Genomic DNA, 26901 nt, shown 5'->3' with positions numbered 1-26901 from the left:
CACAGACACACACACACACACAGACACACACAGACACACACAGACACACACATACAAACAGACACACAAACACTGACACACACGCACAGACACACACAGACACACACATACAAACAGACACACAAACACTGACACACACGCACAGACACACACACACACACACACACACACACACTCTTTAAAGTAAACTTCTACATCCACAGTGTTTCTAAACTGAAGAACCTTGTCTAAAGCTTTTTGTATTTTGTCAACACTGAATCATAACACTACTTTCTCATGGCATTTTACCTTTTATCCGAAAAATTAGTTCTGAGGAAAGCTTAAAACAATAGCCTAGGGTACTGTGAGTACTTCTAAATTTAATAATTGTATGTGAGAGAAAAGCAGCAGAATCTAGTTTCCATTGTAGTTAGGTCAATGCAATCAAAGCCTCTGTGGTCAGTAAGAAGGAATTGCCTACCCACTGGTCTGTGGGAGATAAACAAAGTGTGTTCTAATGTGCTCCAAAGTTAATGAACTTTAAGGCATGCAGAAAAGGATCAAAACTCAAATGCACACATCAGTGATTTATATAGTTACAACTTAATTATTTGGGAAGAATTTCCATTTGTGTTATATGTTCTATTATCGATGTAACTCTATTGAATTGCCTTTTATATTTGCATTTTAATGCACTAAGAGGATTTAATTTGAACTTTCCTCCTACAAAGCTATTCCAAATGACAATTGATTTCTAAGTTACTATTGGAGCTATATTATATTTACCATAATCGAACATGTCAGAGTAATTACGTCACATACAGTCTCTTTAGAACAGAGCACATGATTAGAATGAACCAAATTCAACTTAAAATTCTAAAACTCCTTGTTGGTTCTAGTGATGGTGACACAGGTACATTCTCCATGATGGGATTAGAAACATCCAAAATATCATGGTTCTTTTGAAAGAAAAATAATTTAGTACAAAGTTTTACTTAAGAGAGGTGAATTTGATATTTCAGGCATGTTGTATAGCACGCTGACTATAAACAATAAATTTCCAGAGCTCTTGTAACAAAAATACTCAAAACTTAGAGGTGATGAATATGTTAATTTAATCTAATCTTTGAATATTGTTTTTTCAAAATCACAGAAACACTTTTGGTTCCATAAATATATACAAATATAATTTGTAAAGACGTAAGAATAAAAATTAAAAGAACAAATGTGAAGATCCATAAGAAGAAGAATGAATGGTTCCCTCACTTCATTGGTTTGTCTCACTCACCCACACCCAAGGCAGGCAATTCCTGGATACCAACTGGTCATTCAAGATAGGGAATCAGGTAGGCAATCTTTACTGTCCTTTCTGTCCTAAAATTCCATTTCCACAGTCTCATCCCCAGCCCTCTGACAGATCACTTACAGGGGCTTGTTTTTCATCTCTTTCTCCATGCCTTGGGGACTCCAAAAATCCCCCGGTTAAACTCAACTTTCCTTCCTTATGAGAACCCACTCAGCCCCAACCAATGTTGCCAATCCTTGTATGTAGCTCCAAATTCCTAGAAACATCTTCTACCTGTGACCCAAATAGTCACTCTTGGCAAGAATCCAGAAGCATATCCTAGAAAGAAACCAAAACCAAGAAACAAAAGATCTATTCAACAAAGACCAAGTATCAAAATTTAGTATCAAGATCAATTCCATACCCAGATAGCTAGACACCACCATAAAAACAGAATAAATATCAGCCAGAATAATATGTGTGCCCTAAAACCTAGCAACCTTCCATGTGTATACCATGAGAAATACTACATAATGGGAGCAAAAGTAAAGGAATTCAAAGCATTATTATTAATATGCTCAAGTTCCTTAGAGAAGATATGAATAATCCATTTATGATATCAACATAAACAGAAAGCATAATAAAATGTAGGAAACTGCCTAAAACTTAAAAATGGAAACAGAATCAATAAAGAAAATAGAATAAAGAATACACAAACTGTTGGAAAATGGAAATGAAAAATTCGGAACTGGAACAGGACCTTCAGAGACACACAGAGAATTGTTTGAATTAATTGACATCATTCACCAAATGAACCTAGCAGATATTTACAGAACTAAATGCAAAAGAATATACCTGTGTTTCAGCAGTTCATGAAGCTTTCTCCAAAACTGTCCATATACTCAGAAACAAAAAAGTCGCAGCAGATACAAAAAGCTTAAATGAAAGCTTGGCTCCTATCTGACCAAAACAAATTAAAGTCGCCTATTAACAACAGAAGAACACTTAAAAACTCATGAAAACCCAACAACACACCCTCAGTGGAAAGTAGATCAAGACAGAAATTAAGAAAAAAATTGAATGCTTTCTAGAATTGGATGAAAGTGAAAGGACAATATAAATGCATGGGCGATTCTGAAAGGCAAGTTCATAGTGCTAAGTGACAACATGAAATAGCTGTAATGATCTCATGTTAGTATTTAATAGCATACCTGAAAGCTCTAGAACAAAAGGAAGAGATAAGAACCAAAAGAGTAGATGACAAGACATAATCAAACTCAGAAATCAAAATGAAACAGAAACAAAGACAATCAATGAAATTTGCCCCATTCCATTGAGAAAATAATTAGACTGAAATCCTTAACCAAATTAACTAAATAAAAAGGTGAGAAATTAAAATTAAGAAATTTAGATATGAAATGCAGGTCACTACAAAGGATAATCATAACAAACAGATAATCATAAGAGCATACTTCAAAAACTTATAGTCTACCAAGTTGGAAAATACAAAAGAATAATTTTCTCAATACATACCATCTTCTAAACTTAAATCAAGATCAGAGAGTCAATTTAAACAAACCTATAACACACAATAAATTAGAAGTAGTGATTAAATGGCTCACAACAACAAAAATAGCCTAAGGTCAGATTGTTTTAATGCAGAATTCTATCTTTCAAAGAATTTCAAAGCTAATGCCTACACTCCTCAAACTATTCCACAAAATAGAAGAAGTAGAAATACTGTGCAATTCATTATATGAGGCCACAGTGACCTTGACAACTAAAGCACGTAAAGATCCAGCAAAGAAACAAAATTGCATACTAATTTCTTTTATGGACATGGTTGCAAAAATTCTCAATATAATACTCAACAATTGAATACAGGAACACAGGAAAAATATCATCCACCATGATCATATGTGCTTCATCCCAGAAGTTCAGGGAAGGCTAAACATACATAAATTGATAAATGTAATCTACATTATTATAAGCAGAATGAAGCTTAAAACCCAAAGGATCACCCCATGAATCCAGAAAAGGATTTTAACAAAATTCAACATCACTTCACTGTAAGTCTTGAGGAGACTATGGATTCAAAAGACGTACCTCAATAGAGGAAAGGCAATTCACAGCAAGCCCACAGCACACATAGCATAAATGGAGAGAAATTAAAAGTATTTCCACTAAAATCAGGAATCAGACTAAAGTGTCCACTCTCTACATACCTATTAGATGTAGTACTTGAAATATTAGCTACAGCAGTAGGAAAACTGGAGGAGACAAAGCAAATACAAGGAAAAGAAAAAAATCAAAGTATCTTTATTTGAAGATGATAAAATAGTACACATCATTGACTCTAAAAATTCCACCAAGAAGCTCCTATAGCCGATCAACACTTTCAGCAAATTAGCAGGATATAAAATTAATTCACAAAAAAATCAGTAGCCTTGCTATCTACAAATGACAAAGAGATTGAGAAAGAAATCAGGGGAACAATAACTTCTACAATAGCATAATAACAAAAACAAACATAAACCCAGTATCTTGGTGTTACTCTACCAAAACAACTGAAATAACTGTATAACAAAAACTTGAATACATTAAGAAAGGAAACAGAAAATATCAGAATATGGAAAAATCCTCCATGCACATGAATTAGCAGGATTCATTAGTAAAAATATAGTTATAGTACAAAAAAGTAATCTATAGAGTCAAGGCAATTCCCCATCAAAATTCACACACAATTCTTCACAGAACTTGAAAAGACAATTTTCAGCTTCATATGGAACACACACTACACACAAAAGATAGTTAAAATGAACCTGAAAAATAAATTAAATGCAGGAGATATCACTATCTTTCACTTCAAACTATATTGCAGAACTATATCGATAAAAAGCCGCAAAATATTGGCATGAAAACAGACACACTAATCAGTGGGATCTAACTGAAGGCCAAGATACGAATGCACACATATGTTGACACCTGATTTTTTTTCAAAGAAGCTAGAAATATGCACAGGATAAAAGACAGCCTCATCAACTAACTGTGCTGGTAAAATCTGAAGATGTCATGTAAAAGAATGCACAAAGATTCATCATTATCACCCAACACAAAACAAACACCAAAGACCTCAACATAAGGCCAGATTCACCTAGAAGGAAAGCGAGAAACAGACTTGAACTTATTGACAGAGGAATAGATATTTTGAACAGAACAGAGATAATTCAACTAAGATCAACTAAGATTAATAAATGGAAACATATTAAATAGAAAAACTCTTGTATGAAAAGTAACGCCATAATTTGGAAAGGGTATAGAATGGGAAAAGAATTTTACCACCTACACATTTGAACTGATACCCAAAATATATAAGAAAATCAAAGACTCAACACCATAAACCAAATAACCCAATTAAAAAAATGCAATCAGATCTAAACAGAGAAGTCTCAAAGTAAAATATACAAATGACTGAGAATCATGAAAAGAAATGTTAAACAGTCTTAATTATCAAGGAAATGCAAATCAAAACTACTTTGAGATTTCATAGTACTCCAATCAGAATGGATAATCTCAATACAACAAATATGGGTTATGTTGGCAAGGGCAAATCTCCTCCACTGCTTGTGAGAATGTAAATTTGTAGATGTACTATAGAAATTTGTGGTTCACTCCCTCAGGCATCTGGGTATAGGTCTACCTCAAGATCTATCAAAACAACATTTTTTTCCTAAGTGAAGTATTAAAGGTCATTCAAAAGACAAATTACCAGAAAGCAAACTAACAGATGCTGATCATCTGCATTTTGAAATTACTAATCTAATCTCTTCATAGAGTAAAAAGCAAATAAACTACAAACATACTCAACTGATCCAATTTATTAGAAAGCTGATGACATTCTGAGTGACCCAAACTTAAAGGACATAATCCAAAAAAAAATCTAATAAAACTTAATATTACATTGATGACCCCAGTGTCATCAATGAACAAGTCAACATACAATTTACATTTTACACTTACCTTTCTAGTAACTATATATGGAAAAGAAAAATATATTGGTGTATTTTCGTGACTTTTCCCTGAAAGCAGAATGTCTACTTTCTCTTAGTTGTGAAGAAAAAGAAATACATGATAAAGTAACTGCTTTGGTCTCTTTCATTGTACACTGACTGCTTCTAAACATCTAATACTTTTTTGTTATCTAAATAAAATGCCTCTAAAACAAAATAATGTTCTGTCTCTTTGGGAAATTCTGATACATTTGAGTACTAAAACTGGAAATAGCCAAGAAACTTCTCCATCATACACAGCAATGTGTAGGAAACGACAGTTTGGTTACAGGGTCTGAACTAACATTCTGAAATTTGAAATTTAGTTATATAAACTTGATATTTTCATGATTTTCTGGGCATTCATTTACCTCCTTTCAAAAAGCGTAGAATTGCTTTTCTTGCCTCTTTAAACACACATGTTAGTTACAAAAAAAGAAAAGCAATTGGAAAGAAGAGAAAAATAACTTGATACCAATGCTTCTGAAAACTGCTGCCACCCAAGGAGATTGTTTCTAATGAAAGCAAGCAAGAATAAATGTTGCTTTACGTGACTGGAGAGGTGGGGAGGATCTGAGAGGAGCAGGAAAAGAAAAACCAGAATCAGAATATTTTGCATGAAAAGTTCTATTTTGAAAGTAAAGAAGAAGAAAAGCTAGTGAATGTCTGTGGAGTGATGAATCAACCCAGAGGCAAGAAGAGCTGAGGATGTATGTAGGTATTATTGTGATCTATTTCACTGATTGATTTCTTAAGTATTTTTTTTTATTTTCAGATTTTTTAAGCTAATGATTGATTTTTCTTACCATGTTTAATAATAAAGGCTGTAATATTTCTTGGCAGAGCTGAATTATGCATTTGTACCAATGCATAAGAAAATAGGAGACACAGTTATAGATTCAAATTAGAATCACATTTTTATTACCATCTAAGTTCAAGTTATCTCTTTATCCTGTCTTGGAATAGGCCTTATGTAGAGTTTAATAAGATATTTCAACTGTATTGCTGTCTTCCTCCAACTATTTCTCATTGATCTATACCTATAAAATTAATGTTTGATATATATAGATTACTTAAGTTAATGAAAGGCATGTTTCTAGTAGGTTTACCTGGTCTCAGATAATTTTGTTATCTGAGATGAAGTCTTATGAGTTACCTTGAATCTAGCAAATTTCTGAGCAATTTTTAAAGAAATTGGTAACTAAAACAGATAAATACTCATATAGTATCTCAGTACAATTCCAGAAAACATTTAAAAAATAAATGAATAAGATTTACATTTTACATTTTAGTATGATTATTATTGTTGCACTAAAGTTCTTCTATGCCTGGCTTTCAAGTTCAGTCACCATAGACCAAATACACACAATTCCAGGATTCTGGTGTATTCTCAAGGCTTCATATATCAATACACAACTATATTAAAACATTTATCTTCATAATAGGTATGCAAATTCCAATGGTTTGAATTGTTTTGCAGGCCATTTGTACATTATAACACATTATAAAACTAGAACATTACATGTTGCAGGCTATGCATGGTTAAGTTGGTGCCTATTGACAAATGGAATGATCATTTATATGGTTGGCAATTCCACAAACTATATTTGTGTTCATTTTAACATGTAAACGTGTTTTACAGCCCCACTCACAATAACAGCATATGAAACTTCTGCAAGTCTGAGTGATTTATGACTCTACCTGAGTCAGGCATTATTAACTTGCATTTCACAAAGAAATGATCTGTCAAACCATTTTAGAAAAGAATGCAACTTATTTCATCTGAAATGAATTTGAAGTGCTGTAATGATTGCATAGTATAAACTGGGGGAAAATACCACATTTGTAGGACACCTAAAAAAAATTATGGACATAGAACAAGCCAATAAACAAACAAAACAACCTTTAAGGTTACTTTGCCTGAGCTTGTTTGAGGAAAAGTAACATAAATTCAGAAGTAGAACCTCTCACTTGTACAATGCAGCATTCGTCATACATCCCTGTATAAAGCTCCCACATAAAAGTAATTGCGAGCCAGGGTGTGGTGGCACATGGGATTAGTCCCAGCTCTTGGGAGGCAGAGACAGAGGGATCTCTGAGTTCAATGTCAGAGTTGTCTATAGAGTGAGTTTCCAGGACAGACAGAGCTGATGTACAGAGCCAGTCTGTACCTTTTGGTTAACCTTTCTCCAACAACCAAATGAAGCAGTCAATACATATGACATGCTCTGTTTCTAATTCTTGAATCATGAATGCAGTAGGTAATTGTGCAGCATTCTAGGTTTTCAACCGAAATCTGAGAACATACTTAATACCTTCTGATGGAAATAAATTTTAAAATGAAAAGTCTTTAGATTGGAAATGTTTTATATTTTTAGGAAGACTTTTGAAGCACAAGCAACAAAGCCTCAATAAAACATAACCTGAGGTATTTGCTACCTTGGAGATCATGGGTGTGATGCATGATATTTTTAACAGATTCAGAGGAATTATGTATTTAGCTTTGCGCCGTTTTTTTTAAAGTTTATAAAGTTGTGTGATAAAACATTAATTAGTATTTAACTCCAGTCTATTTGAACTAAGCAACAAAATTTGAGAACTGAGCACTTGCCATATTCTTCCAGCAAGTACAGAATTTAGTTTATCTGTTGATGTTCCTTCAAGATTTCTTAGACATTTTTTTAAACAATGACCCAGTGGAGAGAGCTATATATGGAGCCAGTAAACAGCTGCTGGACCACAATGGGTTTGTCATAGTTTAAATACATGAAGCCCATATACACAGGACAACAGGATCCAGCCATTCCCAGAGAAATGCTACAACTTCACAGATGTTTAAGTGGTGGTGGATTTCCTAAATCCATAAGGGTTGTTTTGCATTTGAAAGCACCTTTTTTCTTATACCTGAAGACTATTTTTGAAGAAAAACACAGTGGTACCATAAAGCTCATAACAAAATACCCTTATTGCCTTCCTCAGCTCTCTCCACTGATTTAGAGGCGGCAGTTGAACGGGATGTTCGGCAAAACATATATAATTAACAGGGTGGCCCGGGGAGTGCTAGCCCAGAAAGCAGTTCTCACAGCTGGCACACAGTTGTCTCCAGATTCCATCAGCTACGTAGTGCTATTAAAGTACAGACAAAGAGCCTTTCACCTTCTTCCAGCCTCAGGAAACAAAGAAACAGGGCACTCGTCAAAAGAAAATGAATGGTTTCAGAAACTATTTATTTCCAACTGTTTTTGTGAAATGTAAAGGCATATACTTAAAGTAGAGAAAAAAAGTTTCCAAAACTTGTTTTCTTTTTTTTTTTTATTAACAGTTTTAAGCTCAAGGAATTATAGCATTATGGGAACTCTTAACAAAGGAAATAATTCAGGCAAAACTTTGGCACAATTTTGGGGAGTTCTTTCAAATTTAGTTTCTTGCAAAGGCAAGAAACTAACTTTTGGTTTCTTGCCAAGGAAGAGAAAATAAATGTACATTTAACCAAGACATTTATTTCGTAAACTCTTGGGTTTTTTAAATTTAACATTATTTGCTTCTTTTTTTTTTTTTGCCTTTACGTGGTTGCATAGTACAATATCCTCCAGGAACAAAATTGCACAGTAACTTTTACATACACACTAGTTCTCGAACATGTGCGCAAACCCCAAATATTCTAGGCATCCCTCATAATGTCAGCCTATCTGGAATACTAGATAGATCATTTGAAATGAACCCTGGGTCTGAAGGATCAATGTTTTTAGGTTATATAACCTTCCTATTGAAATGTAAAATTCTGAGCAAGTTCTCTACGTAATTCAGGAAAAACATATATTTATCTTCAGATATTCACGTAAAGCCTCAGAATGTCACCGTGACAGGAACAGATAGCTTGAGAGATGCCGGGCATGGAAAGAAGAACTTATTTGGGCTCAGTGTTTTAGTTGCTGTCTACACAGCTTTGTTCTGTTTATTCCTGGATAACAGTCATTTAGAAGATGATCGGAACAGGACCACGGTGTCATGGTTGTTGGCAGCAGACTGCTGAGACTGGTCCCTTCCCTGAGCCAGAGAGGAGCAACAGAGCGCATACACAGCTGAGAGAGAACAGCCCCAGTGACCGACCACCTCTAGCTAAGTTCCACCTTGAAACATTTGCAACCACTTCAAAATAGCACCACCAAAGAGAAACCAATGATCAATACCTGAGCCTGAGCATGTTCAACTTCCAGGACACATGGTATCATGATGTAAGCTCCAAAGGATCTGAGAAGCTCCAACCCCGGGGTTTTGCTGTTTGCAGCTTATAAGTCCTGTCTACACCTTCGGAGCGTGGCTTTCCCTTCTGCGTCCCTAGGGACCTGACAACTGCAGCTGAATCCTGGAGAAACAGTCTCCCAAACAGATTTATATGTAGCGAACCCAGAAAACACCTTCAAGAAAGTTTCAAATGACTTCCTTCAGATCCTACATCCATCCTTAGAAGTCTAGCCAACTTTTAAGATGTTCTCAGGGCATCTTACCTACTGCCCCAGTACAAAATACTTGGTTTTCTTTCATTTTCTTTAGAAACACTGCCTTCCTTCCTCTGCCCCAACTTCACCCAGACTTTTCCAACCAAATCCCAAGTGCATCAAATCTTTCTTTTCTGGTATCTGCACCTGATTTCCACTGTGGAGAAATTTAAAAACAGCCAGAAACACCTAAGCTGAATGCCATGACATTTCCTCGGCCATATTAACTAGTCTTTTACGAAAAATTCAGCCTGACACAAAGTCTAGGGACATGAGAAAGATGTAGATGCATTCTTTTCGCAATGTAAAATAAAGTAATGTGTATAGTCTTTACTCCGCTCTCAGTGAGTCCTTGTTCTCTCTGCTTCCTCATGTGCAGTCTTTACTGTATTTATTTCTTTTGCCAGGTTAGTCTTCCCGGCTCTCCCTCAAACTGCCTTAAGCCCTGTATCTTACTTAGCATTATCAGGTTTCTCCAGCCTACACACCTTCAAACTCTCAGAATTTTCTCCCACAAATAACCTCCAAAGGCTTAAGACCCATACTGCCAGCCAAGCAGTGGTGACACACCCCTTTAATCTCAGCAATTGGGAAGCAGAGGCAGATCTCTGTGAGTTCAAGACCAGCCTGGTCTATGTGAGCTAGTTCCAGGACAAGCTCCAATGCTACAGAGAAACCCTGTATCAAAAAAAACAAACAAACAAAACAACAACAACAACAAAAAATCCATATTGCCAGGTTTACTCACAGCAACAACACCCCTTCTGTGTTATCTGTGTTTTTGGTTAGTAGGAGCTTGCAGTCACTACGATGAATGTACACTACAAAGAAGGAAATTTTAATGTTGGCTAGCAGTTTCTGAGGTTTCGGTCTTCAGTGAAAGAAATGGGCTCAAGAACACAACAGCTGACACCAATGTCACCAGTAGATGAGAGGCAGGGCCCACAATGGACTGGCATACTCCTTTTCCTTCTTTCTTCATTTGAACCACTAGCCTATGCGACAGTGCCCCTACCACATTAGTTAACACTCTGCATAAACTGACCCTTTAACAGGACCAGAGGTGTGCTAGATAGATAGATAGATAGATAGATAGATAGATAGATAGATAGATAGATAGATAGATAGATAGACAGACAGACAGATACATAGATAGATACATAGGTAGATACATAGGTACATAGATAGATACATAGATAGATACATAGATACATAGGTACATAGATAGATAACATAGATACATAGATAGACTTTTTTAATGTACCCAGGGGATGTCCAACATTATCTACCTCACAAATTTCCATTACTGACTTTGGCCAATTTTCACCTGCTTTATTGAACAAAAGGTGTTGCTAGGCTTCCTAATGAACTTCTGTGGCATAAGAAGAGTTGAACACTAGACCTCTTGACCCCAACTTATCTTCTTTATTTTCTCCTCACCTGATTTCCCCATCGGGATCCTGTCATTGAAGAACAACCTACTGGCTCCAGTCATCAAATGAGAAGAATAATTTACCATGAGCCTTCAAAAACTTTCCAATAATAGAACTCTTACCAGTGTGTACTATTTACAGAATGTTGTCATTCTGGGAGAGTTTATGGTATCACATACATTTAGACATTCCAACTGTGCATTCTTTTCTACAAGGAGCTGTCTTGTATGCAATATTCTTCCAGGGTAAACTTAATTTACTATTAATTTAAAATGTAAATTGATTTCCTAATAATCAACATCTCAGGTCCCCGAAGTGTATTAATGCCATTTCCATTAGAGTCAAACTTAATTAAATGAATCAATATTTTTTAGAAAAATATATTTCGAAGAACGTAAGTGCTAAGGGTGTGAATCAGTGAGAGGCAAATAATTAACATGGACAGGACCTTCGTTCCTTCTCCAAGCTACAAATCAATCAATTAATCAACAAATCAACCGGTAATAATATTTTTGAATTTGGGCCGAAGTTATTTAGTGGATACCTTGAAATGCTTCTGAGCTCTATTTAAGATAACTTCTTCCTGAGGTTGCAATATTTCCTTTCAGCAATCTTTTCCTTGTTTCAGCTTACTAATGCAATTACACACTTGCGGGGGGTAGCCTTGTGTTTATTGGTTTGCTTTTTTCCTGTCTTTCAGAAGTGACATTTAAACAGGTACTCTGGCTCTGTAGTTCATGCTCCATCCTTGCACCTAAGAGAGTTCCTGGCAAGTAGTTGCTGTGTAATATGGTCATTGAATTTAGCTACACTCTAATGAATATGATCAAAAATGTCTTCAAACATTTACTTAAAATTTAAAAGTGATTTATGTGCTAGATAATCTTTGTTAGCTTGTTATTCAGGCAAAAATTCCTTATATTTTAAGTAAATTACAAAATATATGAGTGCAATGTCATTTTGACATAACTAATGTTTATAAAAAATAAAAATTATAGGCAAATTATTTGCTAGCCTATAAAGAAAGTATCATCATAGATTTGATAAACTTTTGGTTTTTCAATGCAGTATTTCTCTGTGAAACAGATTGTAAAAGGGAAAGATTAGGTATCACAGCAGTGAAGAAGACTGCACAATTCAAGAAGCAGTCTAGTCAGATACATTAGGCTGAGTTCTAGTTTGAATCTTCAGACCCACACTCTTATATGAAGACAGCTTACTTTTTGAGTAGTTAGAATCCCTGACTTACTTTTAAATAGCCCAGTTAAATTAAGATGAACTAATATCATCTTGATGGTTAAGAGAGGGGGATCATAACATTGAAAACCTCATTAGTTGACGTATCAGAAGGATCCCTACAGTAGTTGAACTTGACCTAATGAAGTAGGTCTGAACTAAGGAAATGAGTCATTTCAGTATTCTAACAGCCTTCTAGATTCTGTGAGTTTTGAGCTGCAAATAAATAAATCATGAGAACAATCAGGTAATATCGATGGAGACTTGGCGTTAAATGAGAACTCAGCCTTGGCTGAGTAATTGCAAAAGTCTAAACTGAGAACACAACTAACCCTTATCCTAACTTGCTTTTCAAAACACCAAGAAAAGAAAAGACTAAATTAAATACCATTAGAATCTGGTACTTTTTATCAAGCAGTAAAACCAAAAACATATGCTTGCCCAAAATTGTACCTTTGTGATGGCAGCGATATATTCATTGTAACAGAACCAGGGGGACTGGGAGCAGCACTCATGAACACAATATATAAGAAGATGACTGAGTACAAAAGGGTTGGTGAAAACGCCGGAATTCTTAAAACTACAATAGTCCAGACTGCATGGCTGATTTGGAGGAAAGAACTCATTTTGTTTATCTTTGCACAGCTTAAGTGAGTATATGAAACAAATGAACGTCAGATTGACCACTTGCAAGATTCCAAGCCAATTAGTAAGAACAGGAATGAAAAAACACACAGAGAATTTCAGCTTGACAACATACAAATTAGAGACATGTGGATGACTCCAGAGCAACCCACCATTTGAATTCCAACCCCAATCACAGAAAGCCTTGAAGAAGTCTAAGAATTTGTTAGCAGAGTTTGATCATGATCATCCAGTCATGCAGCAGCTTTCAGTGGGGAGAAAGAAATAGCCACAGTCTCAACTCCATAGACAATCAAATTCTTTAATGTTTGATCTCTATCTACACCTGGGGTTTTAAGTACATGAAATGAATCTATATCTATAGATCACTGACAATATATATGGTATAATAAATGTCATCAAATAATTTAGCTGTTATTGATACTATTCATGGTTGTTATTGCAGGAAATGAGATTGTTATAGAATATCAATGCATTACTTATTGCATGAATAGTCAGACTGAGTCAAAATAAAGATGACAAAAGCAAAGAATACAGAATGGAAACTAAGAAAAGCTACATTAAAGGTGGGAAGAAACTTTAAGATATTTGTTTTGAGGAGGCTGGAGAGATGGCTCAGAGGTGAAGCGCACTGGCAGCTGAGTTCAATTCTCAACACCCACATGGCAGCTCACAACCAGCTATAATGAGATCTGGTGCTCTCTCCTGACATGAAAGTGTACATGCAGGAGGAGTACGGTATACACAATAAATAAATAAATCTTAAAAAACAAAAGATATTTGTTTTGAGAACAGTGTATGAAGAAATGTGTAATGAACCAATAGGCTATGAAATTAGAAAAAGGGGACATGTTAGTGGTGATGATATGCTGAATTTGTGGTATTTGTGCTACTGATGTGAACTAAGAAGTAAAATGTCCAGAAAAAAATCTGGAAACATATTAATGGAATTCAAAGCTGGTTAAGAGCTATGGATTTGCAAAGTATCCATGAAAAGAATAATTTTACTCTGACTTGAAAGGGATTCCCATAAGACTAAACAGAGGAGGTATGAGGTTGATTCAAATTCCAAATGAATGGTAGATTCTATGGGGTAAAACTTCCAAAACTGTTAATTTTTTTCAAATAGGTTCACTTCTAGAAACACTGTGTATTAGACAAAAAAAAAAGTGCTATCATTTTTCTGCTTTGAGTTTTCCCTACATCTTCCCGAAAACAACTTTACAAAGTGTTCTTACAACCTCCTTTGGGATCAATTTGGTAAGACAAGCATAAACTTGAGTAATGAGGATGCCTCTGGGAAAGTGATGCAAGTCTGTGGCTCACCTGGGAGCTGGGCTAGGGTTACACCGACTGGGGTATCTTCTTTACCTGAGCCTTCTGACCTGAAAGCATAGTAACCCAGCTAGCAGTTACTACACTCCTTTACCTCCTAAGGAACTCAAAATAACAGAATGTGATGCTAAACTGTGTAGCACCCGCCTAAGACCTCCCTTTTGGGGGATTGTACTTCAAGGCTGGGAGGTTTATCTTGATTGTTTCATTTGTTCTTGCAGACTATTAAAATTTTGGCAACTTGCTGACCTGAAGGTTTGAATACGAGTAGCAGCCTGCAAACACAGATTGCTTAAGTGGGCTGAACTTTCTGTTGCGTTTGTACTTGAATTTTGTCACCTAGATAGGAAAAAATAATGGATTCGTAAGAAACTAATTACTCTCTTCTGCAGTTTCTTCTTCTGCTGGAGATAAAATGGGAAGCAGTTGCCAATTTTAATTCTTAAATAGTCTGTGAGATCAGACATTAACTTAATAATGTTAAGTCTAGAGGAAAATTTCTGCAAGAACTTTGGGACCATGGACAGAAAAGTGTGCCTACTCAACAGTCACGTTTATAATAATTTCAATAGAATTTAACTTCTAAAGAAATACCTTAAGGAAATAATGAGAGTCATTCACTGTGGTATGTGGAGAATAGGAACAAACACGCCAAACAAGTGACCATGGTCAACAGCTAGACATGTATAGTGGTTTGAAGAGCCTGGTTTTTTGAAGATCTTAGCTCAAGATGAAGCTACTCACCTTCCCAAAATCCACCATATCTGTACACAAAAATGATTCACAAGGAACAAATACATCTGTGTACATAGATTTTATATACATGAAGTTTATGAATCACCACCAGATGACATGTAGGAAACCTCTCTCTTGTATGGTATTTCTCTTACAGGAAGTAATTCTCTAAGTTTTTATTTAAAAGATCTGGGAAATATTTGATAAGTGCTTCTAGGTTTTATACGTAAAGTGACTATAGTAAACACCTTCACAATATTACATAATGTTAAATTATGACTAAAGTGACTTAAGATAAATAATAACATATATCTATTAAAACATTTGGATGGTGTTGTGTGTGTGTGTGTGTGTGTGTTCTTTCCAGACATAAATAAAACATGCCTTCAAAGCTACAGGTTTAAATATCAACAGGTAGACTCTGGGGGAGCACCAAGTGAAACTACCATTAGCATCTCCGAGGCTGTGCCTTTGAAACATGAAGGGCTGACCTTCTTTTTCCCCAGTGAGATAGCTCAGACCTTAACTGATCCTGGCTTGTGGAAGAAGACTACAGATTGCAGAAAATGTGAGTGTATGGTCACAGGGAATGTGGGGCATGGGCCTGTCATGTGCATAAGGAAATTACAGGATGTTTATAGACTGAAAAAGGTCTTCTGGTTTTTAAAACAATATTGAATATCAAATTGCTGGAAATGATTCAGTTCTGAAATCATGGGTAAATTGTCTTCATTTTAGGGTCTCTGAAGAATGTGGTTTGTGCATAAATTTTAATTGCTACTTTAAAACTACTTAGTGAGACACATACATCTGTAAAGTACATTTGCCTGAACTGTCAATTATCATGAGTACATTTTTAAAAACTCAGTCACAAAGTATTTCCACGTCTTCGGTGTTACCTGTGCTATGAGCCAGTTGCAAGTTAGAAAAATATTCTCTGTGTTCATGCAAACTAACTCACTAAACAACATCTTTACTTTACATCTTTACATATAGGATGAAATGAAAAGCTGCTTTGAAGTAATATTAATGAGTTGGTTTAAAAGAAAGTTCAGAGTTAAGATAAGTTTTATTCCCCCAAACAATATGTAAGAAGTGATCATATACAAGAAGAAAAAATAATTCATATTTTTGTAACATCCAGGCTATTTTCCTTTAGAAGTATATGACTTATTATCAGATGAAGAAACCCATTTATTTCTATTCCTTTTACATGCAGTAATTTTCAAATTCTTTATCAGAAGTGCATTTTCTCAGACATCTGTGTTACTTCTTCCTTGTCCATACATCCTTTCTGCTTTCTTCTTTCTTCAATATTTAATTTAACTGCCATTTACTCTAAGAGACTCTGAAGAACATTTTCATCCAAGACCAAATAAGTGAGCAATCCCCCTCCTAAAGCCCATGTGTCCTCAAGTAAACCAGTCTAAATAAAACTGATACAAATTGGAAGAAAACGTTGCCAACCAAAAGCATACATTTTATTAAGACCCATTATTTCCATTACTTCTGTATTAAGCAGCATGTTCTGAACTCACATCTTTCAGATTATCATCTTGGCATGTTTATTGAAGTCCTGCAAAGATGTGAGCACACACATACTTGCATGTGCGTGAATGTGTATGCACGCGTGCCCGCGCTCGCACACACACACACTCAGTAACTCTCATTAAAACAACCCCCATTGACAATAATTCTTTCTCTTTCAGAAAACTGGTGTTAAGACTCACAGGAACCCTGAGATTATCAAAACACTATTCCAACCCTTATAACAGCAGTAATTGGTAAATACGAGATGATTTAAACCACAAAGGGATCAATTACTTGGTTGTTTTTTACTGGTTAAATTGGGAAACTGGCATATTTCCTCAAGGGAGCATCTAGCTCACCTTACAGAAACTATACCCAGAGGACATTGGTGGCCCCAAATCAGAGGGTGAATAGGACTGCTTAGAAGGGATAATTGGCCACCTGGTTGTCAAAAGGATGACAACTATAGAGAGGGCTTTTCCTGGCCTCTCAGTTCACAACGAATTTTTGAGCTTTATATTACTATATGTGCTAGTATTAGTGCAGTAATTTGATCAAATATGAAAGACTAATTACATGAGTTAAGACTTTGTAGTCTCATTGATAATCCTTATGAACATAACCCTATGTTCAATCTCGAAAAACATTCATAGAATTTTGTTATACTTATATGAAAAAATTTAAATAAATCCATGTAGCAATTCATTTTTAATTGATTTTTTACCTCAATATGCTTTAAAATCTTGAAAGCAACTTATACAAGTGATATGATGTATAATTAAATTACTGCAATAATTTACACACTTGCCAAAGATCATCAATTTAAAGCAAGCAGTGATGCATATGCATAGCCTCTGTAATGACATAAATTATTATTATAATAATATATATAGTGCTTTGGCTTTAAATCTTGCTTTTTTATTTTCATGAATAAGTTAAATTTCATTGTATGATTGGTTTTTCTGGAAGAGCAATCAATGAATTCACACATTTAACTGTCTTCTCGTTTTTTTTAAATCTGGCAATTTTATTATCTTATACTGTGTATCATTTTCTTCATTGCAATAAGATTTTCTAAATGCCATGTTGGACTCACTATGGGAACCCAATTTTCTTACCTCATCACTAAGATATAGAAGTTAAATGTATATAAAATCAGGGATTGCATCAATTTGTCCTACTGTATTAACTTATCAGTGACCCAGAATGCTGTGATTACCATTAACCTATTAACTTGTATTTAAATAGCTCATTGTGGTCACAATAACTTTATCTGTAAGAACACCAGATATTGCTGACATTTATATCATCTGCATAAGGACAGAAAACTTTCTGCAGACAGAAACTAATGATATCTCAAAAACATTGAAATGAATGTAAGGTTCATGTGTGATGGCCTTTCTTTCCAGTTGTAGAATCAAGAGGTGCATGAATGTCTCAAGATTAATAGATTTGAAAATAACCATCATTCTACTTGAAATTACTTGAAAGTCTGGGAATCTCTATCACTATAATTAATTTTTAAAACAAACTTTATGATGGAGAGAAAGAAACAAGAATTATATAAAAAAGCCATGTTTATCAAAACTTCCTGACTGCTTCATGTGTCTTATTTATTACATATTGGGAATATATGCTCAAATTTTTAATTATTCATAAACCTTTAAACACAAGATCAGATCAGATGACTAGAATGAAACCTACAAAGAACCTTTATTAATGGAGAAATGAGAAACAGCTTAAGAGGATTTATTTCTGCTCAGGAGAGTCTGTAACAACATACATTTATCGCAGTCCCTCCTTAGAAGCTTTGAAGTAAATAAAATGAAAAATCTCTACTCAGATGAATGAGTTGCAATCATATGCACCAAAACTTCATCCCAGTAACTCTAATGCAACTATAGTGCCAATGTCTAAGGCATTGCACAATCCAATGATTTGGACTCAACTTACTACCCCCCGATGTTCTGCACAGCATACCCTTAGTGAGTTAAGCATGAAGCATTACAGTTCACCTATTCCAATTAACATAAGACATCTAGTTGCAACCTGATCTCTACCTCTGAAATGTAAAGAAGCAAGCTCTGCCTTTTTCCCAGGCATCATTTCCCCTTCATCTCATGTCACTGAATGGCATAAATGGAAGATCACAATACCATTTCTAAAACAAACCTCACATCTATATAATGCATAGCAAGAGCTATGGGAATGCCGAGTAACTGCCACCATTTAGTAGTCTCTCACTATGAATAGTCTTGTTTGGTGCTTTTTTCCACGCAGAGTTCTCCTTTCAAAAAACAGTGATATCACACTGCCAAATGACAAAAGGAACACAGCTTCAAACGAAAATCTAAGTAGAGAAACGCTCTCTGTTGAGCACGCAAGAGGTTAAAAACTGGTGAAACAGCCAAGACGACTTCTCAAACCCAAGCATCCCTGCTCCATCCAATCACCACAGCAGTCAAGACTTTATAATGTAAGCTAATATACTATATTATTCAATCAGTAAATCTCATTTACATTCACCTCTGAACTGAGGGGGTGGGGCGGGATGACATCTACTAGTCAACGGCAGAACAAACAGTCCCCAACTTGGAAATTCACACGACCTTGGCTGTGAGATTCCTACAGACCGAGTTTCACTACTTTCATTTGCATCCACAGCACAACAACATATGTAAATGAAGCCTGCATGGCAGAAATATTCCCGTCCCTCCTGTCTCCCCTCCAAAGCATGTCAACAAGCTCAGCACTTTGCAGTCCATTTTTTGGAGACACGGGAAATTATTTATTAACCTGACAGCAGTTCATTCAAATATATTTTTAAATTACTTCATTTTAAAAAAAAACTTGGAGAATTTTATGGCATTCTTACACATATCTGGGGGCTTGATATTGAACATTTAGTAAGCAAAGCCACACTAAAAGTGTTCATCTAAAATACTCGTATTGATAAAGACAGATGTATCATAACATTAACTTCACAAAAACAAACAGCTCTCAACTTCCCTAACACTTTAATAATCACTGTCTTCTGTATTATTAGGACATCTCGCATTGTAGCAAATTATTATTTCTTTTAATAATAAGACCAAAGTGCAGTCTCAAATTATAGAAATCAACATAACTTATTTTTAAATTTCTGCATGGCTGTCTGCATTTCTCACCCACTGGCAATCATTTATAACAGTATTCTATTCTTACCTTATTTTAAGTAAGAAGAAAAAAGTCCCCCAAATGGATTCCTAAACGGTGTGGAAATATGAGTCACAGTTTTAAAGATTAATAAAGAGAAGAAAAAAAATAAAGACTAAAAGATCGTCTTAGGTTGAAAAACAAAATCAAAATACTTTGAGCAAAAACTACAGAAATCTCCAAAGTCACGCCTGAGTGGGCGCCCAGGTTGCAAACATAGGAGTCTCTCCCACGTCCGAGTCGCACTCCTTTGTCAAGTTCAATTGGGTCCTGCTGGTGAAGCGGGTCCCACCAAGGCACAGAGGGTTCCAGCGGGCGTTGCCTCCAGGTGCCCGAGCAGGCGATCCGCGGTCACCCCGGGTTCAGCACCGACACACTGTGGACAGCACCAGCTCCGCTCACGTCCAGTTTGTCTCAGTCACTGAACCAGGCTGATTCTCGCGCCTCCTCCCTCCGCAAGAGCCAGGCTGCCTGTCAACCCCGGGGTGCCCCGCCCCCACATCTGACGTAACTGTTTTGCATATCAACTCTCCAGGAGGTGAGGGGCGGCCCCTTGACTGGGCTTCTGATGGGTTCTGCCACCGCAATCCAGAGGACCGGATCCAGGCTTGAAATCAGCGTTGGAATCAGCATTGTTGGACTTGACGCTGCGCTCGGCGAGCCCAGCAGAAACTACAGGCTGTGGTAGGGTCTGCGCCTCAGCCTTCGCTGGGACCGCGGCTCCCCGGGACTCTGTGACCGCTCAGCCGGCTAGGGAGACGTGGTTGTCTAATCAGGGGCTGTGAGGGAAAGAACTGAGGACCGGGAAGCATCCAGCCTGGCCCAACACATCAGACCCTTTTGATCTTCCAGACCAAACTTCGCTCTTTCTCATTTGGTTGCGGACAGGCACCTGATTCAGAGTTCTGCTCCTCTATTCTCAGAGCTGTTGGAGGGAGTCCCTGCTGCAGAAACTTGTCTGAGGGGGAGAAATAATTAAATAACTGAGCTCAGGAAGAATATTTGAAAGCTTGTAATGCTCAACATCACTCGGAAACAGATTTTTTTGAGTCACGTGACTGTTCCCTATTTAGCTTCATGGAGTTGGAGATCCAGGATTTTAAAGAATCATTTTAATTATGTTTTGTTTTAAAAATCTCAGTTTCAACTCCCATCGCCAAATCTAGAAACGTGTGCAATATTTATTGTCCCATACTTCACTTGCTCTTTGAAAGACGGGATAGACCGGAAGCAATGTCATGGTTCTTAGCCGTTCTCTCGGTGTATATGATCTTCCTTGTCCCAGCGATGCTCCAAAGAGGACTTTGACAAAGGAAAGCCGCCTGTCATGTCAAGTTGACAACAAGCTCCAACTTGTAAACAAACACTCCTGAGTCATTCACCTACACATAATGTTAATTGCACAGAAAGAACAGAATGTGTGAAACTAAGCCCGAGATTTTTTTTAATTGCATAAAGCTTTTTCATTAAGATGTGTATCCTTTTAAGAATTCATACTATTCAATGTTCTGTTTTCCATTAGACTGCACAAGTGTGTCATCGTTTTCCAGGAATCTAAGCTAACTTAACACTGGTCCCACTCTTATGTTCTCAGCAACATTAATTAGATGATAAACTTGAGTTTCCTAAGGAAACATCTTTAACACACAAAGACAATAATTCTTCCATTCAGAGCAATCTGCCATGCTTGATTCTCCCCTGGCAGCTACCAACTTTATGTTAATATACAAATGACAAACGTTATTTTGGACTCCTCATTATGTGTATACATGCACGCACACACATACATGCACACACACAGGTCCATGTTCGCACGCTCGCACACGCTCAAACACACACACACACACACACACGCACATTTGTTGTAGCTGTTCCCACTGGACTTTTAATAATAATTTTAGAGACCATGGCAGGAAATGAAAGGCAATGCGTGGGAGCAGGTGGATATTGTCAATTACAATTACAATAGAGGCAGCTGAACAGCCTGCCCTTGGGCTAGCTGTGGGAAGGGAAATAACCCAGACGTGACTTTGATGTCCTGCGTGCTATCCTGTCAGAGAAGATTCGACAGTTAACTGCAGAAATACATATGATATCTTATATATTCTGGTCAAAGTCCAATAAAACTTATGTCGATTCTTTAATCGGCATCCATTTTCAGTTTACTCCAGTACTCAGACTGGTAAGCTGTGAAGCCAAAGGCAGCAATCATAAAATTGTTCAAAGACTATAAAGAGAGGGAAACTGGGAAACTTCCAAATATAAACGCGAAAACTAATTGTTCTCATTGTCTCTTACAAAAGAATGGAAAAGAGCAAAGCAGAGAGAGAGAGAGAAACCAGCAATGGGGAGTAGCATCATTTTGACAAGCGTTCACAGAGCAGCATGCATAGAGCAAACCCTTACAAGTTTCCATGCCTCCTCCTCCTCTAGAGCACCCCAGGATTGGATTGTTTCCTTGTCTATGGCTTTTAGGTACCAATGAAATGTGGCTACTTTCAAATTATTCTGATACCTTCTTGACTTTCTGTATTTGTATGATTTGAATTCTGTTACTTATCTTTTTTTGTTAATTTATAGAATCAGAAAACCAGAAATTTCTACTTTACCATCTATAATTCCTTAAGAATTGCAGTTTCGTCATGCAGTTTCTGCTGAGTAGGATAACTTTGCATCTGTCTACTATGTTTGTGAAGCAGACCTCAGCATGAACAGGCTAGGAGACAAGGGGAGGGGAAATGTGAATCAAATAGGATATGAGAGGGAGAAGGATGCTTCATCTACCCAGGGAAAAGTAAGAAAACACAGACTGAGGCCTTCTGCCTAGGCATTTATTGCAGAAGCATATCAGTATGATGTGTCCTCCCATGTGGTCATAATGAAGCTCAGTGTATAATGGCTTATGAGGTCAGCTAACTTTAGACTCCCGGAGTGTTCTATGAGTTCCAAATCATTTTTAAAGTATAATTATTTTAGTGTACATAATATACAAAATTGTAAATATTCAAATCAAAGCAGTGGTTTATTATTGACACAAGCTCGCGTCATCTGACAAGAGGGAGCTGCAATTAAGAAAATGTCTTCATCAGCTAGGCAAGCCTGTGATGCCATTTCCTTAGAAAGGTTTGATGTGAGAGGACCCAGCTAAGGAGAGGGAGGCCACCCCAGGCAGGTAGTCATGGGTGCATAAGGAAGCTGGCTGAGCAAGCCATGAGGAGGAAGCCAGGTCCCTGTAATGCCTCTGCTTTTGCTCCAGCCTCCAGGTTTCTGCCTTGTGACTCCCCCACGCACACGCCCCACCCCTGACTTCTCTCTGAGATGGACTACATCTGGTCGTGTTGGTGTTTTCCACAGCAAGAGAAGGCAGACTAAGACAAGGTCTTCCTGACACCTGCTGCAAATTAAGAGCAGGCTTGCTGTGACCAGTGGAGGTCTACATTCCCAACTCTGTGATCTCTCTTAGTCCCAGGAAGGAAAATAGAACAAAGCAGAGAGAAGCCTCATATCCTTAAATACTCAAAACATGTTTAATTAAGAGTATTAATTGCTCGAGTCCTCTCACACCTACAATGTTGCATGTACATAATGATGTTATCTCCTGATAGCTAGCGTAAGAGTGCATAGCTTCAAAACCAGATGTTACTGGCTAACTTTGTTAAAAAAGAATGTTTAAAATTATGTCTTTGTATTGTGGCCTTTTTTTTTTACAGCAAGCCCATTTGTTAAATACAACATACAAACGATTTTGTATTTGGCATTTGAAAATTTATTTTTCCTTCTCTTTTTTTTCTACTATTGCTTCCTTTTTTCCTTGCTTTGTACTTTTTATTCCAAGGGGGAGTTTAGGTTCTGTATTTAAGTGCTGTTAAATCCTAATTCACTATTCAAATAGTTCACTAGTTATATGTGTTGTGCCAATAGGAGTCTTAAATACAGAATCATGTTACTGAACAGAATATGGGTTTAGCTTATTTTTGAGTATGTGGTAAACATCTTTACCTAACCGAAAAATGAAACCATAAATATATTTTTTTATATTTGTGTGTAAAATAGGTTGTTACAAACAGATTTTGAGGAATGTATTCTTTAAAATACAGACATCCAATTTTAAATGTAAGAATAAGACTTTCAGGGCTGAGGACATGGCTAAGCCGGTGAAGACACATGCCACCAAGCCTGAGGACCTGAGTTCAACCCTTGTTACCCACACAGGGGTCAGAGACAACTGGCTTTCATAGAGGGCCTTCTCATCTTCACCAGTGCCATGCACTGCACTCCCAAATGATGAACTAGATGAATGTCATAAAATGAGTTCCAACAAATTAAACATCAGTGCTGTAATATAAAGTTGCACATTGGAAGCTAGTAGTTCATCACGCCAATTTATCTATTAGTTTTATACAGTTCATAACCACTACATCCTTTTTCATGATATCACAGAAACTTCCAAAATATGTTACAATTGGAAGTCATTAACAAACTTGTCTGTCCTAGCTACCACAGTATAGGATTTTTCATTGGTTTTAGATAATAGATTTTACATTAAATTTGAGATAATGAAGTTCTTTTCTTTTTTTTAAATATTGACTTTTTGAAAAAACATATCCATATTTATTTTTATTATGTGAACGTTTTCCCATCAGGTCCGTCTGTTGGTCACATGTGTGAGTGGTCCCTGTGCAGGGGTCAGAAAAGAGCATCACATCCTCTGGAACAGGAGTTACAGTGGCTGCGAGCCACTGTGTGGTGCCGGGAATTGAATCCAGGCGCTCTGCAATAGCAGCCAGTGTTCTTAAACTACTGAGCCACCTCTCCAGAAGCCAAAATATTTACTGGTGTGTGTGTGTGTGTGTGTGTGTGTGTGTGTGTGTGTGTGTGAGAGAGAGAGAGAGAGAGAGAGAGAGAGAGAGAGAGAGAGAGAGAGAGAGAATTCACACATTCAGAGAACACCTTGCTAATGTAGGTTCTTTCTATCTACCATGTTTCAGGGTTAGGCTTAGCAGCAATCAACTTTATTCACGAACCTACTTTGTTGGCTTTAAAGTTATCTTGTAACAAATGTTTTCACTAGCACACGGAAACGTACATTAAGCTCTTTTTGTTTGTTTGTAATCATGAATTTATCACCATTAAAATACCTCTCATCAAGGATCAGAAGCTGTCCTTAGAAATACGATGTTTAAGTTTGCATAGACCAACGCAAGTACCGACTTTAATTTCTAGTGAGTAAATTTGCCATTGCAAATTTCACAATAACAAGAGCCAAGGTAAAGGATGAATAAAGTATGAGTGTGCACACTGGCACTCATCTGTCCTGAAGTCATAGTAGACAGAGAAAGGAAGGGCTTGTGATAAGGAACATTGCCTAACTGGAAAGCTTTCGTGAAATATTTGGACTGAACTTTAAGTATAAATTGGCTCATGCTCATCAACAATGTGGGGTGAGAGCAAATTCAGAATTATACCGTATTGTGAACAACTCAGAGGACCACGAGGGACCGCAGTCAAAGGCTGGCACCGTGATCAGCAGGAGGACCCGCACATGAGCACGGTTTCCTGATGATAAACATCAATTGCATGCATTGATCTTCTGATACTCCACCTAGCTTCCAAAGGGAGTCATTCGGAGCTTCCCCAGGACTCCACAGACCATGCTTGAGCATGGTAAAGAGCACTTGCTTCTTCCATATCAGGCGGTGACAATGGAAACAAGCCTCTAGTGACAGTTGATATCTACCAATCAAACCATATACAGAATTCTCAAGCACCAACAGATAGTTTCAAAATATATTGCTCTGTTAAATGGACTATGTTAATTGACATGCTTAATTAAGAAAGTATTTCATTGCAAGTATAAAAAAGAACAATTTAAATTATGCTTATGTCTGAATATTTTTTAATTTTAAGACTGGTTTATTAACAGAATGCTATATATGCACGAGAGATAGACACAGATCATTTAGCTATTTTAAAGATGAAGAAAGAAAAGCATAGTTCTATTTTGCTAGATGTATATGTTTGCAAATATTCATGAATAACATTTATGTAAATGCTAAATGTTATCTATAAATCAAAAGCTGTAATTAAGATTTCATCTTGTATCATGTTTCTGTGTACACTCTGATAGTTACACAGAAAAACAAAAATAAAGCAGCTCATTCAATAAATATTGTACAATTCAGCCTCATCCGCTTTCGTGAAAATTATCCCTACAGTTATGTTTATGCAACACAATATCAACACTGTTGGGCATATTTATGAAATTAGAAGTAATCAAAGGATTGCTACCTTTCTTTCAGTTTTGAAAATCAATTTTGCAAGTTTTCTTTTTCTTCTTTTTTGACATTAGTAGCAGAATTTCTGGAAATAATTCATAATTTGGGGATCTTAAGAGTCTTTAGAACGTAAAAATATGTTGCAAAATTACCATTTCACAGTGTAAATGGAAACTATGAGATCGGCGAATGAGCTTGATGTTCAGCCGCTTTCCAGGTGTGGAGTTCTCATGTTTGGAGCTCTTCTTCCATCTAGTGGTCATGTTTAGTATTGCAAGAGTGGATTTAGGATAACAATTCTACTAAATAATTGTTAAAAGGTGTGGCTGATGCTGCACAAGTTGAAATCACATGGGTCTCTCCCAGCACCAAGCAGGCAAAGTGAACAGGGTTTTCCACTCCAACCCGCTGGGAAAGGAAAATTTAGTTTCCTCCAGTGGATTCTAACTGGTTGTATTAACCCACCTCAGGAGTGATTGGCCAATAGAAAGAGAACACATTTTATGACATTTTTGTCTCACTTTGCTTTGCTTACACTTTTTTCTTATTAGTCTTGTGTTTGTTTTGATTTCCATTTCTGTGTTTTTATGGGGTTCGTGTGTGTTTCTTGCTTTTCATTGTTGTGAGATATGTTTTCTTTTTATTTTTTGTCTGCCAGCCTGCTTGTTCTAAGGAGATAAATAAGGATAAAAGAACATAACATCG

At 36.5% G+C, this 26901-nt stretch overlaps 2 protein-coding genes across 2 annotated transcripts in view; one reads left to right on the top strand and one right to left on the bottom strand.

Moving 5' to 3' along the window:
• The window catches only part of Fstl5 (follistatin like 5), a 405920-nt gene extending 385561 nt beyond the window's left edge, over window positions 1-20359 (bottom strand). The window contains exons 1-2 of the mRNA XM_075950900.1: window positions 20077-20359; window positions 19931-19971 (exon numbers count right to left, since the gene is read on the bottom strand). The gene's annotated coding sequence lies outside the window, so the exon portion shown is untranslated. The remainder of the gene's footprint in view (window positions 1-19930; window positions 19972-20076) is intronic.
• The window catches only part of LOC142836431 (uncharacterized), a 72049-nt gene continuing 64425 nt past the window's right edge, over window positions 19278-26901 (top strand). Inside the window, exons 1-3 of the mRNA XM_075950691.1 lie at window positions 19278-19342; window positions 20204-20428; window positions 20514-20702. Of these exons, the coding sequence (XP_075806806.1) occupies window positions 19278-19342; window positions 20204-20428; window positions 20514-20702 (479 nt within the window). The remainder of the gene's footprint in view (window positions 19343-20203; window positions 20429-20513; window positions 20703-26901) is intronic.

Source organism: Microtus pennsylvanicus, chromosome 16 (genome assembly GCF_037038515.1).
Source record: "Microtus pennsylvanicus isolate mMicPen1 chromosome 16, mMicPen1.hap1, whole genome shotgun sequence".
In the NCBI taxonomy this organism is placed as follows: domain Eukaryota; kingdom Metazoa; phylum Chordata; class Mammalia; order Rodentia; family Cricetidae; genus Microtus; species Microtus pennsylvanicus.
The sequence above is the reverse complement of the archived record's forward strand: the minus strand, read 5'-3'. Positions and strand labels throughout refer to the sequence as shown.